Below are 14,801 nucleotides of genomic sequence, written 5' to 3'. Positions count from 1 at the left end.
AAGCCTGCAGCTTCTATAAGACATGCCGTCATTCCAGGGGTCTCAAACTGGCAGCCTGGGAGGCAGGCCCAGCTCAGTTATCTTTTATATGGTTTGCATATTTTTAAAAAATTTGCTGAGCCAGTCTCTACATCAAAATGTAGATATTTTGGGCCTCTCTGAAAATCAGAAGGTTTGGTGTCACTAGGCACATGTTCCCACGTGGCAGTAACGGGCTGCATATACATACATGTGCACACATATGCACACAGGAGCACTCTGCAGCTGCCCACAGGCCCACCTGGTCTGAGCCAAGGTGGGATTGGTGCTTGGTCCAAGAACCTTCAAACATCCAGTGGCTGATGCTCTGCCAGTGACTCCCGCTGCAGGAGCAGCACTGCCAGGAGACCAAAGCCCCAGGAACCCCGAGAGCCCGGAGGTAGCACCAGGCAGGTCTGGGCACAGGGTTCCTTGGCTGTGGAGTGCCCATAGTGCACCCCATGGGAGCTGTGGGCCACAGGCCATTCGGGAGAATATGGCGCTCACTGCTGTCCAGAACTGAGATGACTAGAGAAGACCCCCACCTGTCTCAGGACACAACCTCTGTCCTCCTCCAGGACTCGGCACCTGGCACAGTGCCCAAGGACCTGGAAGTCAGGGGCTTGTTCTCCACAACCTTAAAGTTAGGGAAGAATGACGGCCCCAGCAGCCTCCCCTGAGCTTGGCCACTTTTGTCCCTGAGTCACATGTGGAGCGACACAGACCATCTTTCCCAAGTCGGGAGATGAGGTTGCTCTGCACCCCTGCAGCCTGCCACTGCGGAGGCTGGACTCCCGGCCCTTATCCCAGGCTCCCGCACAACTCAGCCCTACCATTGTTTCCCGACCAGAGAGGAGACTGCAGAGAACACACTGAGACCCGTGGGCCTCCTCCCCTCTCCTTCCCTTTTGCAGACTATCCCAATGGCATCCGGCTCACCTCATCTGTCCCCGGAGCAGACATCAAAGTGTTAATAAACTTCAACGCCCCCAACCCTCAAGACCGGAAGAAATTCACCGATGACCTGCGGGAGTCCATTGCAGAAGTCCAAGAGATGGAGAAGCACAGGATAGAGTGTGAGTACCAGGCCTCATGGACAGAAGGCCGAGACTTGCCAGACACTGGCACTTGCCTCCCCACGTCAGGGCAGTGACTTCTGAGCCCACAGAGACAAGATGTCCCCCAGTCTTTTCTGGCCTTCCCTGTGACCACGTGATGGGGCAGTCTGTGTTCCCAGGCTGCAGGAGGCACAGAGGGAGTCCAATCCAGGACCCGCCCTACCTGTTGCCTGTCATATGTCCAACAAAAGACCCTGGCTCTCTGGTCACCCCGTGCACAAGAGCCCGCAGAGTTCCCAGCTGGCCTCTCTGCACCTCGTCGTCTTCTGCATCAGGCTCAACCGACTGATGGGTCACACAGCCAAGGCCATCCCTGGCTCCAGGTCTACTCCTTGGAGGCACATGGGACTCCCTACCGCTGCCCCCTCTGTGGAAGACCCTGGCTAATCTTTGCTCATCTCCCAGACCCAGGCAAGTCTGTGCCTCCCTGTCCACCCCCGAGCCTGGAAGGTGACTGTCCTTCCTGCAGGTCACAAGGCCCTCTGGTCTCTCTAGCTTCCCTCCTGGGATCTCCTTTCTGCTCTTTTGTCCAGGGTGGCCATCACACCCTCTTTCCCAGAAACAACCCTTCCCCATTCCAGGCAGATGGTGGCTCAGGACAGTGCTAGCTCCAAGCAGAAGGCCCCGTCTCCTGCCCACTCTAGGCTGTGCTCCTCTCACCAGGACCCTCACCCTCTCTGTTCCAGCGGAGCTCGAGAAGCAGAAAGGCGTCATGCGGCCCAGCATGTCCCAGTGCTCCAGCCTCAAAAAGGAATCCGGCAATGGAACACTGAGCCGGGCCTGCCTGGACGACAGCTACGCCAGTGGTGAGGGCCTCAAGCGCAGTGCCCTCAGCAGCTCCCTGCGGGACCTCTCGGAAGCCGGTAAGAGCTTGGCCTAGAACCACCTTGCTAGCCCAACGCATGCAAGACCGAGGCAGGGCATCTGCATTCGGGGCATTTATCACGCGGGCCGGGGCCTGCGGCGAGGCCAGTGTGGCATTTCCCCTGACCTCCCGCAAAGCAGAGCAGCGTGTGACACACAGAAAGGGCGCCCCAAAAAGATGCAGGGAAACAGGACCCAATCGTCAAAAAGAAAGGCATTGCATATGAATTAGCTGGGGAAGTCACCCCCATTTTCCCTTTCTTCTTCCAGGGGTTTTATTTACTTGTTTATTGATTTGAGAAGTCGCTCTAGCCCGAGTGAGCCGGCGGCTGTGTCCCGTGCTCTCTGTGCGGTCGCGTCCCTGTGCTTCATGCTGATGAATGAACTTGCGCGGAACCCTCTAATCTGTCTGGCGCCCCCCTTGCCCACTGTCCCCGGTCTTGCTTTCCCTGCGGGGCCTCCTCTCCTGGGAAACCCGGGCCTCATCCAGTCCAGAGGCCATTGAGCAGTGGCCAGGGCTGGCTTCGGGGTCCGGGAAAGCCCTGGTGGGAACTGTGATGTTGTGGTTCTTTGTTTCTGTGTGTGTTTAATTTGCTGCCAGCTGTTTAACCCCCAAGCAAGCAGCACCCCTGAAACTGCCTACATTCCTGGGGGTGGGGCACCGGGAGCAGCAAGGCTCAGGGGCTTTTGCCAGCAGCCGTGGCCCTGGCTGTCCCTCGTGGGCAGGAGAGACAAGAGGCACGGGCCGACCGGTGGGTGCCGGCTCATGCCGCTGCAGCCTGTGTTGCTGCTCAAGGAGTGTACGGGAGGGTATCATAGCCGCCCTCGGCCGAACAGTCTGTCCACCAGTCAGTGAGCTTCTCCTGGGAGGGGCCCCGGGGAGTGCCTGGGGCTGCAGTGGCCCAGCTTGTCCCTGGCAGGTCTGCCCCAGGAGCCTGGTGTGCCTGTTTTGGGAAGACCCCCCTCCTGGGGTTGCCTGCCCCACCTGCCCTGCCTCAGGACTCCCTTCCGCACCTGCCCGTCAGCAGCCTTGCCTCCCCTCAGCTTAGTCCCTCTCAGGCCCTCTGGACTCTGCCCTTTTTTTAAGTTGGATTTTTTCCTTTGTTTTCGTTTTGTCATTATTATTATTATTTGCCATAGTAAAAAAATCAGAAATTCATTGCCAGTTGCCAGCATGAGGGTTGAACCCAGGGCTTCTCAACCTCGGCTTGATTGACATTTTGGGCCAAGTGACTGCTTGCTGGGGGACCGTCCCGGGCTTGGCAAGATGTTTACACGCATTCCTGGCCTCTACTACTGGTTGCCAGTAATATCTTCCCTGTCGTGATAGTCACTGATGTCTCCAGAAATTGCCAGGTGTCCCCTGGGGGACGGAATCATCCCTGGTTGAGAACCACTGGTTTTCCCAGTGGCCTTGTGAAACACAGCTAAATGTCACTGGACTGCTTTGGGCCTCTGCAGGCTGTGAGCCAGAGCCTCCGTTTGAGTTTGTGCAGTGCGGCAGGCCCTGCCCTCTCCCTCCCCTTAGCCCCTCTCAGGCAGCAGCAGCTCTGCCAGAACCGAGGCCCTTGAGCCCCATCCACCCCAGGGCCCAGCGGTCAGGACATCAGCTGTCCACCCTCTGCCAGAGCTTGGGGGTTGGACAGCCACGTGCCGGGCCCACGTTCGTGTGAGGGGTGGGCCCAGGGCCAGCTGCTTTCATGTAGTGTGATGATTGCTGTTGTCATTTGGGAATTCTGAGCTCAGAAGGACAATAGGGACTGAGACCCCGCCCTGGGCCTGCCATTGAAACAAAAGGAGGAACAGATCTCAGGGACCCCCCTCCCCGTACCCAGAAAGGTTTAGGCGTGAAGTGAGGTGGGGTTTGAGTCCAGGCAGCTGCCGAGGCCCCAGGCTGGGGAGAGGCCACCTGTGATCTCCCATCGGGACAGGCGGGTGCTGGCAGCCTTCCTGGGGAGGGGCAGGGCTGGCAGCAGGAGAGGTCAGATGTGCTGTGGACCAGATGGGGGCTGCAAGCTCCCCAGCAGCAGTACGGCCCCACCTCACTCACCACGGCCCTCACAGCACTGAGCCTGAAACACCACGATGAGCTTGTGGAAGAGGTGAGCCCGCGGGACAGTGTCCCCTTCCATGTTTGACACGTCACTGCTCCTGGAGCAGGAGACCCTGAGAGCAGCCGTCCCAGGTCTGCACATCCATCCAAGGGAGAACATACCACAGACATGAAGCCAGGGGACTGATGAAGTGGCCGTAGATGGTGCCTGAAGGAACCCATCCTCAGGAGCCTGCAGAAGCCTGTCGTGCCAAGAGTTAGAGAGAAGGGGGCTGGCACCAGCCCCACTGCAGTGCATTGCCTGGTGTCTCAGCCCTGGTCTTCCTTGGGCTAAGACTCCCCACCTGGTGCTCATTCCAGTGGCACAAGAGCCCTGCTGACCCAAGACCAAGGACCCAGCAAGGACTGTGGAAACAGGGATCAGCCAAGTGGTGATGGACACTGACCCGTGGCCCCCAGCGGCCCTCCTGCCCCTCCCTGGCCAAGCTGCCCAGCTCTGAGTCTTTACAGAGAGGACCTGCCTGCAGCAGTCTCCATGTCCTGTTACAGGGGAGCAGTGACAGGCACCCGTGGTGGGTGGACAGAGCAGCGCCCCTGCCACGTGTGAAGCGGGCCAGGGCCCAGAGAGGGTGGTGCTTCCTCTTGCCCTGGCCACATCCCTCCCCACCATGTCAGGCCCAGCAGAGAACACGGTGCAGCACGCAGATGCCAGAATCAGACAGCCTGAGCTCATCCCCCACCTCCGCCTGCCCTCTCTAGCTGTCAGACCCTGTGGGCCCGTTTCCCCAGCTGCAGCGAAGGAGTCGATGCATGGAAAGCCTTTCAGGCATGCCTGGCTCAGGCGGTGCCGGCTGAGTGTGCATAGCCATCATTTCTGTTGTGGTCACTGACACTGAGCAAGGCCACCAGCCCGGCCACAGCGTTGTTGAGGGTCACAGGATGAGGATCCTGGGTGGGCAGGAGAGCACTGCCACGTGACGCCCTGCCCTGACTCTGAGGAAGTGAAAAAGTTGTGAAGAACCTTCCTGGGAGCCCTTCAAGAAAAATGGTTCCAAGTCCCTCCAGGCTCTGCCCAGGGCTGGCTTGGCCTGATCAGCACGTGTGTGGTGGGAGCCACTATTCTGGCCTGCCTGCCTTCATCAGCCGGTGAACCGGGGCAGGTGTGGGAGGCGGCGTACGCATGGAATATCTGCATGGCTGGCTGTGGGCAGTTATGGTTGTGGGTGTACCTGTGAGCACAGGGCTCTAGGACTCAGCACAGAGGGAGCCCTGGGGTCACCCTGCATCTCTTGCTGACCTGAGACATTGAGAAAGTAGATTGTAAGACACTCAGCGTCACTCCGAAACAGCCAAGTGAACTCCTAAGTGTTCACCCACGTTGGGCAGGGTAAGGAGGGTCGTGTTCAACTCCAGGTGGGGACACTGTGTGGACCCCCAACCCCAGCCTTCAGGCCTGGCCCCAGGTCCTGTCAGAAGCTATAGGCCAGCCAGAAGGAGTTGCCGGATACAGACAGGGGAGGCCATCTCCCCTCTGGCCCTGGTTTTTAGTCAGCCAGAGGAGTCCCAGGCATTAGGGGTAGGTTAGAGAGCTGATTTGAAAACCCTAGAGATAGTGGCGCTCTGTCTCTCCACATTTCCACATGGCGCCACAATGTCCTGAGTGTCTCATGGCTGTGGCCACCCAAGAGGGGGGTGGAGGAGGGAGGCCGTGTCCTGGGAGGCTGGACTCAACTCTGCTCCACGTCCCTGGACCACTATGTTGGGCAGGAAGGGAAGAAAGGTCAGCCCTTCTTCCCACACTGGCTGAAAAATGAGGAAATATGAGCCTCCTCTTGCTTCTGGCTGAGAATTAGGGCCAAGGTCCTACTTGGCTGTCCTAGTCTTCAGCAACTGGTGTTGAGCCCTCTTGCCCTGATGTGCTGTGTGGCCCTTTCCCAATAGTGGTCTCTGAGGGCCACATCACACAAGCAAGAACCACCCAAAGCCCTTTGCTGACCCCAACTCCCACCTGGACCTCTGGTTTGGGGTCAGCAGGCAAGGCAGAGGGACTGGACTCCCCTGAGTCTGTGCTGTGATGCCCAAGCCGAAGCCATGCCAAGGCACAGCCCAGCACACTCAGATGGCACGGGGAGGCTCGAAGCCCACGGCACTTCCTCCACCTGTCACTGGCTGGTGGCCTTGGGCTAGCTGGGAGGTGCAGTAGCTTTCCTAGAGGCTGGGGACGGGGCACAGTGGGGAGGCCCAGCAGTTGCTTCCTTCTTCCAGGCTCCTGGGCCCAACCCAGCCTAGGGTCCAGCTGTGAAGGCTGCGTGGCCAAGTTATCCAGCCTTAGAGGCGGTCGGGTGAGCAGGTCTGGGTGTGAACCCTGCTGCCTGTGAGAAGTGGACCTCAGCATCCCCCTCTGATATGGACACAGTGGCGCCCATAGGGTTACGTCCAGCGCGGTGCTCAATACATGGTGATGCTGCCCAGATGGAAGCTTCTAGAGTTTCAAGTGGGGAGGGCTGTTTCTCCCTCTCTCTTCCCATCCCCACTCCCAGAGAGTGGCCAGAGCCCAGGCCTCTAAGGCTGGGCCCCTGTCATGCTCCAGGCTTGGTGTTCCTCAAAAATTCATGGAGAGGTCCTCAGGAGGGACGGTGGAGGCTGGGCGGGGCCAGGCTGGGCCTGGGCCCTAGGCACCCAGAGCCAAGAGAAAGACCCGGCTTTGCTCTGACGGACCCTGCACGCTGAGTACCTACTGTGTGCCCTGCGCTGAGGCGTGACGAAGATGCTGGCAGAGACCTCCGGGCTTAGGGAAGGCTTTGTGGCCCCTTTGGGGGGTGGTGCCAAGCAGAGGAATCCCAAGCTGGAAGGCGGTTTCCGGCAGCCCCCAACCCTGTCTCCTGCCCCTGACCAGGGCACTGCACAAACCAAAACTGAGCTGCGAGCAGCCGGGAGGAAGTGGGGATGTGAAGTTGTTTCCTCTTCACCCTCAGTGCTCGTCCTGCCAAGGAGATGGGGGCATATATGTGTGTGCGCGGATATACACATATATACGGCAGTCACTGAAGGTGGGCATGCAGGACCTGCCATGCTGTTTGCGGCTATGTGGAAGCTGTCCCTCACCCCTCCCCATTCACCCGAGTCAGGGGTGAACACACGAGTTGGGGGCGTCGGGCCCACCTGTACACATGCCTCAGTCTCAGCCCCAGGGTCCCTCTCAACAGACTCCTGGTCCAGGAGGAGTATAAAATTGGGGCTTTTTTTTGCTTTTTGAAAACTTTATTTTTAAAATTCATTCCTGCACTGCTGCTGGCTTCCCCACTGAGCCCCTCCTCCGACCCCTCACACCTGGCTCCTGCGGGCAGGTGGGCCCGGCACCTGTGCCTGCTCCCAGCAGGGGTACAGGCTCCGTGGCAGCAGCGTGGCGTCAGGCAGGCAGTGCCCCCAGCCTCATGTCCGCGTCTAACTTCTGGTATTGCATGTTCTGGGCAGGGAAGCGAGGGCGTCGCAGCAGTGCGGGATCGCTAGAGAGCAATGTGGAAGTAAGTAGGAAGCGCCTCTGTCCAGCTGGCTGTCCTGTGTCGCCTTCCCCAGTCCTCGGTTCATATCTGTTGTCCTGGTTTTTTTTGTTGTTGTTTTTTCTGGGTTTTTTTGTTTCTTTTTTTTGTTTTTTTTTTTGCTCTTCCTTCCCCTACTGCACAGAGACGCAGACACCCACTCCCTGCCCCTGCCTGCCTGGGACCCTGTGCATGTCAGCTTCTCCTCTGTGCCTAGAAACATCCATGCCTGTCACCGCTTGTTTTGGACTGAACAGTGGAGGTGTTTCTGGATTTTGTGTTTTGATTTCTGCTTAACCCCATCACCCTGTGGTCCCTGAGCATGGTTGACCATCCCCAGCTTCCAGCACCCCCGCCCGGGCCACCTGGCTCCCACTCACCCTCCACACTTGCTGTTGGATGTTTTTGCTGAACCCTTGACTTCCACGCCCGCCCATCCTCATCGCTTTCTTCTTGGAGTTTGATTGCTGTGTGTCTGTGGCAGGACACCATGGAATTGCTTAGCTTGTGGGAGGAGGAGTGTCTTGAGAGAAAGAGATTCAGTGTGGATTTCATGATATTTCACTCATCCTCCGGCCATCTCTGTATTACTGTTCACATCTCTACCTCAGCTTGCAGATCTTTTTCTGTTACCTTCTTTTTCCTTGTTTGGTTTGCAGTAGGCAGCTGCAGTGAAATGCCTAGGCAGCCCATTCTCCCAGAGGACAAGGTTTCTGAGCCCCACCTGTCCCTGTCACTACCTCCCCCGAGACCTCAGGACCCACATGGGCGGAGCACATGCCCTCAGCCCTGTTGAGCAGTCCCAGGAGAGCTGAGGGCCCTGTTTTCAGTAGGAGCAAGGCTCCTCCTCCAGGCACATCAGCCCCTCTGCACTCGCCACACACAGCGCACAGACACCCCAAACTAGGGGTTCCAATTTGAAACCTTAGGCTGCTGCCAGGGCCAAAGTGCTTGTCAGAACAAGACCGGAAGTCCTACTTCTGCTGCAGCGGTCAGAGAGGCGGGCCCCTCCCCTGCCTTCACTCCCCACTTTGGTCAAGGCCAGTAACCCCCAGCTGCCCTGCACTGTAGTGAGAGGAGGTGGGGCCCAGTCCAGCCTCACTCAGCCCCACCCTCTGGCCAGTGAGTTGAACTAAAGCTTAGTAGTCAGTGGGTGAATTTTTACATTTAAAAAAAAAAAATCATTCTGACCTAAGTGCTTGAAGATCTTTTAATTTTGATTTCTATGAATTTCCTTTTTAGGGGTCCATCATTAGCAGTCCTCACATGCGCCGGAGAGCTACATCAACACGAGAGTGTCCATCTCGCCCACACCAGACTATGCCCAACTCATCTTCCCTCCTGGGCTCCTTATTCGGGAGCAAGAGAGGGAAGCCCCCTCCCCAGGCCCACCTGCCCTCAGCCCCAGCCCCGCCACCCCCCCACCCACCGGTGGTCCTGCCTCACCTGCAGCACTCTGTGGCTGGCCACCACCTGGGGCCCCCAGAGGGGCTGCCGCAGGCCCCCGTGCACGGGCATCACACCCAGTACTGCCACATGCAGCAGAACCCTCCCCCGTACCACCACCACCACCACCACCACCCACCCCAGCACATCCAGCACGCACACCAGTACCACCATGGCCCCCACGGGGGCCACCCAGCCTACGGGGCCCACGCCCACGGCCATCCGCCGCTGTCCTCGGCCCACGTGGGGCACACAGCGCACCACCATGGGCAGCCCCCTGCCCCACCGCCCCCCACCAGCAGCAAGGCCAAACCCAGCGGCATCAGCACAATTGTGTAGACGGCCTGGGCAGGGGTCCCAGGCTCCCTGAAACAGCTGCACACCACACAGGGCACGCCCGGGGGTCGCCAGCCGCACACCAAACCCGGGGCGCTTCTGTTGTCATCTCTCCCCTCTGCCCCTCATGGCCCAACCGGAGCCCCAGGAGCCCACAGGGCTGGTGTTGTGTGGAACAAAGGCCCAGATTTCATTTATTGTTGGCACCCTGGGCTCCGCTCACCTCAGTCTGAGGGATGGGTGGGCCTCAGACACCATCAGCCTTGAAACGGTGCCGCCAGCCAAGTAGATGTTGAACTGCCTCCCCCACTCCAGCTCTCAGCTCCCTGTGCCCTAATTTACATGCACATGAAAACCCAACCTAGAAAACGAAGAAATGAGATACAAAAACAGAGACAAAACAAACCCCAAAACTTGCTGCATTATTGCTCTTTTATTGACAATGGGCAAAAAATTAAGTAGACCTGATATGGTTGATGAAAATACGTAAGTAAACTTTATATAATATAAATATATAAATATATAAATATATATATATATATACTGTATAGGTAGTACTTGTGTGTGAAAGGCAGGCATTTCAGTCCACAACGTTAGCAATACCCACCTTCCAAGGAGCTCCACTTACCTAATAGGAAGACAGTACCTTAGCTGGGTGTGTGAGACAATAGACCAAACCCTAAATGCTAGAAACAAATTCAGATACTTCATATTTTCATACAAAGAAGTCCCTCTAGGACTGGCTAAAATCTTTACACAATCATTACTAACTGTGCCAAGTAACATAGCATCTAACTGTTTAAAAAGTCCAGTATTGCTTTGTATAAATCCTTATTTTATTAACAGAATACTATCATAGTCAGTATTATAATGCTGTTATTTCAGGTAAGCAAATAGCTAAACTGCAGTACACTCTACAGTAGCAACTCAGGACAGCTGGTTACGAGCTGGTTGTCTTAGGACATTGGTTACACAGATTCTTAGACACTTTAATGGCTGCGATAACTGTGAATCTCCATGATCCATGTTTCTTTTATGCGCATATGATTTAATGCACACTCATTCAGAGTCCTCCGAGAGGGGCACCCATACACGGCAGAAGTGTTCATCTCCAACATGAAAGTGACCAGCTCTCATCCTCGTCTCCCCAACACCATAACTTCCTCATCCCGCCTCCAACCCACACCAGGCTGAAGCCCTCAGAGAGTGTTTTCATCAGGAACCACTCTCGAACCTGAAGGTTGACTTTAGCGTTTAGCAACCCAGGGCAGTGTGTGTGTTTCCTGTTTTGTTTTCTGAGTGGTAGCAGTGATCATCGTAATTCCATGTAGCCATGTGCTAGCAGAACCCCTGTGTCATCACCGTGGCCCGTGTGACCCCAGCCGACGAGTGCCCGGCGGAGCCCCCGCTGCCTTCCCATGGTCCAGTGAGCTGCCAGGGCATCACATGACTCTCAGCTGTGCTCTTGTCGCTTCTGTGTTGTGGTGACACCATGCGCTCCCCGGGGCCAGACCTGCACGCAGCGGGTCTGTGCCCAAGTCACCCACGGGCCATACTTTGTAGTTTCAGCCTTTCGAGCCACTGCAGCTGTCAGTGCTGTGCTCCTAAGCCATGGGACCCGAGGACTGCCCCCCGGCGCCTGCCCAGGCGGAGGCCCTTTCAGAAAGGGCGAAGCTCACGCCTGACTCTGCGGGCCGTGGGGCCGCGTGCTCAGTGGACAGCGTGGTGAGCCGTGGCCAGATGGCAGGAGGAGAGGGGAGCCCCCCCCTGGCTGTGTGTCACCTTGGCTGGCTGGCTGGCCAGGGTTTTGCCGATGTCCCTCCTCACATCCCTCCCCTCGGTCATATCATTGAGATCACCGTACCAGCAAATCTGCAAACCAAGCACTTTGTTAATCTCCACAGAGAGCAAATACAGCAATCTAGTTTAGCCTTTTCAGAAATGTGACTTTAACCTGCCCACCTGTGTCCTCCCATTGGCGTGGCACTTCTTTCTTTGGTGTCTGCTCAGAAAGAAACAGCATGGGAGCATGTGATTGGGTCCAGGCTGGGCTGTCGGGGAAGCGCCCTGGTGTCCCCGACTCAATTCTTGGGTCTTTTTTAAAAGCCAGGCTCCCCAAAGCACTCTTTGTCTCACAATTTTGAGGAGGTTGTTCTGACCTGGAAGCGTTAAACTGCTGCATGTCATCTGGCGTCAGCTATGAGGCTGCGCTCTGTGTATTGTGCATTTGCAAAATGTATTGGTGTGACTGTAAACACATCGTTGAAGTAAAGCGATCACATATTGAGTATGTCAGCTTTTCTCACCCTCTTCTGTGCTGAGAGGAGAGGCTAACTGTAACCTTTAGGTTGTTCCAGAAAAGATTCAGGCCGTTTGGCACAGAATTGTTCTTTCTGAAGGGTAGCACCAATGAATAGGAACAAACAGTAAAACCCCAGGAGGGGCTTTCAGGAAACTCTCCATCGCCATCCTGCAAGCTCCACAGCCTCGGGCTGCCAACCTCTGGCACCGTCCTCGGTGTGTCCTGGAGCTGTGCTGGGCAGCAGGCCTGGGCCTTCATAAGGAGCTGCTGGAACCCACTGAGCCCCTCCCAGGGTTTCCAGCCGCACTCAGTGTGTTCCTTCAGGCTAGTGAGGTTTCATCCTGTTTTATTTGCAAGCTTATCAAAAGTTTGTGGAAGACACATTGTTGGGTTCCAGGGGCTGGAGTCATGCTGCCCACATCTTGTTTGGGAAGCAAAAGCTCCCAGTGAGCTGGTATACCCGTGTGTCTTTCATGGGACTGTCCCTTTTAGATCCCCACCTGTCACAGCCATAGCTTCGGGGTCCTGTCATCACATCCCCCGGGAGGGGAGGCAGGAGGAGGCCAAGGGCCCTAGGATGTCTGCCTGGTCCTTTCTCACTGTGAGGATGCCTTTGGCACACCTTTCTCAAGTCACACAAATTATTGCAGTTACATAATTGCTGACAGGAGCAGGAGATGCTGAGGGAAACAGCTGGCAATGTGACAAAAGTCTTTTCTGGGACAACAATCAAATCATGTATTTGTATTTTTTTAAGTTTACCAATGAATTGTACAACAATGTAAAAATAAAGTTCATCCTAATATGATGTGCACATCTTGCTTAAAAATGTCTTCAGCATCCAGTGCAGAGTGATCTTTCCCTCACACACTGCATGCGGCAGGAGCCTCTTTGTTTTTCTTAATGAGCTGAAAAGACAGCAGATGTTCACAGCTGATGCTGGGTGTTGACTCAGCTCCACGGGAAGCTCTGTGCCCGCAGGTAAGCACGCACAGTCTTACAGTTCTCCTTGTAAAATATCATCACCCTTCCTGCCTGAGAAACGAGTGCATTTGTATTTTATTTAACAACAATAGTCAAGGCAGCATTGCAACACTGAGCAGGGTGAGGTGGGGGTGCTGAGCACAGGACAAGGGGGAGGAGGCCTGCCCTCCATTCAGACGCATCTGCATCGCCCTTCTGTGTGCAGTCACATTGAGACTGCACACAGCATGCGTCTCCTCTTGGGAGATATCTTTTGCCGCCGAGTTGTTTTAAGCAATTAGAATCAGGTCCTGAATCCCCAGACTGTTCAGAGACTTCAAGGGACACCTCCCTCACAAGAAGCCTGGCACCCCCACTGTGTACTTTTGGGAGGAAAGGAGTGCGTTTGTTTTCATCTGCATTCTGTTTGTCAGTGGTAACAGACTCTATCAATGTAAAACCATGGTTGTGATCATGTGGGGAAATCAAATAAATCTTTGAAACTCTCAGATTCTCACTTTTTCTGAAAAGTCCAGAAGTTGCCCTGTTGGCCAGACCCAGATCTCCAGCTGATGAGTTTCCCCGTTCCTTGTCGTGACTCTGCGCACTCACTTTCCTTGAAGACATTGGACTGACTTGACTTTGAGGACACTGATACAAAATTTAAAATAAAGGGACACATCACAACCAATAGAAGGTTTCAAAGGTATTTATAACTTCTAGCAACTTTCAACAAGTGATGGTCCTTTCACGGAGTTAGAGGGAATGAATTCTATTAAGCATTGAGGTACACTCGTTATGACTTAGGGAAAAACAAAATACCCAGTGGCCCGGTCCCCAGTAAAGATGGATGACGACATGAGGTCAGAGCAGTCTGCGTTTCCATGTTGGCTAATGTCATGTGCAAAAGCCAAGATGGTAAAGTCATTCTCCTGGAAGGAAGAGGCCTGTGAGTGAGGATGTAATTGGCTTCTACGATTTCTCCTTTCCTGGCCAAACGTAATTCCTGAGAACACCACTTTAAAGTTTCAGTGCATGGGATAAAATGAACTGGCAGATCTAACTAGTGGAAACCAAAAAAGTTAACTTTGGTGACCAAAATGAGCTCTGGCCCTCCCTCCATACAGCACATTCTGATTGAAAGATGTTCTCACATGGGCCCCCTCTTCCAGTCTCATTCATAGCCGCTACCGGCTCATCCAGACTGAAACCAGGAAACCAGCCATTTCAGTGCACACACACAAGTGCCTTACACAATGCCTGTTTCTGCAACTGGGAGTCCATCCCTTTTACAGATTATTCAGGGGCCCTTCAAGAGAAGCTAGGTACAAAAATTCCCTGTAATACCCGGTTCTGCCTCAGTTTGATTTTTATGATGCAGATCTATAGCCCAAGAGCTGCTGGAGGTAGGTGAGCTAGGCCAGGGCTCCGAGGTGGTGATATTCTGGGGATTGTGTTTGTCTCCCCGTGCCCTGAGATTGTGAGCTGCATGATCCGCCTGTGTGTGTCCACCAGTGACAGCCCCAGGACTGGGCTTGTCGGCATGCATCTATCTGAAAATGAATGGATGGTTGGAAGAGGCAGGGGTTCAGGTCACACCACCAGCAGCAGCTGGTCTTTGAGAGTACCAATCGTTGACATAATTTAAAAATGTATGGAAACCAGTTTGCTCATCCACCCCACTTCCCTTGACACTGAGAAGTCTGGCTGGGAGACACCTGACTCAGACCTTGAGATCATGGTTCTTCCTCCTCGCTGGCTGCACATGACTCCTGTTGCCACCGAATCCCAGGAACATGTTTAGCTTCCCTGACCCCTTGGCAGCTGTGACTCTGTTCGTGCCTGCCTCCTTGAAATGCTGGTTCCCGGGCACCTCTGGGCCATGTGCCGTTTCTGCTCTCTGGAGACTCCTTCACAGTCTCCTGTGCAGGCCAGTCCTCCTCCACGGAGCTCGTGTGTGGCTTAGGTAAAGTCCAAGCCCTTCTTCCTCCCTTTCCCCTCTCCTGAGGCACCCCTCGCACAAGCCCACGGTTTCAGTCCACCTTCTCCATGCCCCTTGGCTTCCACATGTCATCTCCAGCCCAGACCTCTACTCTGGGCACCCATGTCTCCTTGGTGTTTCTGACAGCCCAGCCCTGCAAGCCCTCATGACCATGTTCTTC

At 55.3% G+C, this 14,801-nt stretch overlaps 1 protein-coding gene across 11 annotated transcripts in view; it reads left to right on the top strand.

Moving 5' to 3' along the window:
* The window catches only part of IQSEC1 (IQ motif and Sec7 domain ArfGEF 1), a 397,805-nt gene extending 384,657 nt beyond the window's left edge, over window positions 1-13,148 (top strand). For 7 of the 11 annotated variants that reach the window (XM_054551247.2, XM_054551249.2, XM_054551250.2 and 4 more), the window contains 4 exons: window positions 933-1,094; window positions 1,823-1,999; window positions 7,528-7,577; window positions 8,835-13,148. In XM_054551247.2, coding sequence (XP_054407222.1) covers window positions 933-1,094; window positions 1,823-1,999; window positions 7,528-7,577; window positions 8,835-9,377 — 932 coding nt within the window. In that variant the 3' untranslated portion in view covers window positions 9,378-13,148. The remainder of the gene's footprint in view (window positions 1-932; window positions 1,095-1,822; window positions 2,000-7,527; window positions 7,578-8,834) is intronic. The other 4 variants (XM_054551251.2, XM_054551253.2, XM_054551254.2 and 1 more) reach the window with 1 other exon arrangement.
* The last annotated feature ends 1,653 nt before the right edge of the window (window positions 13,149-14,801 follow it).

The sequence above is a fragment of the Pongo abelii genome, chromosome 2 (assembly GCF_028885655.2).
Source record: "Pongo abelii isolate AG06213 chromosome 2, NHGRI_mPonAbe1-v2.0_pri, whole genome shotgun sequence".
Lineage (NCBI taxonomy): Eukaryota > Metazoa > Chordata > Mammalia > Primates > Hominidae > Pongo > Pongo abelii.
This window is presented reverse-complemented; position numbering and strand designations above follow the sequence as displayed.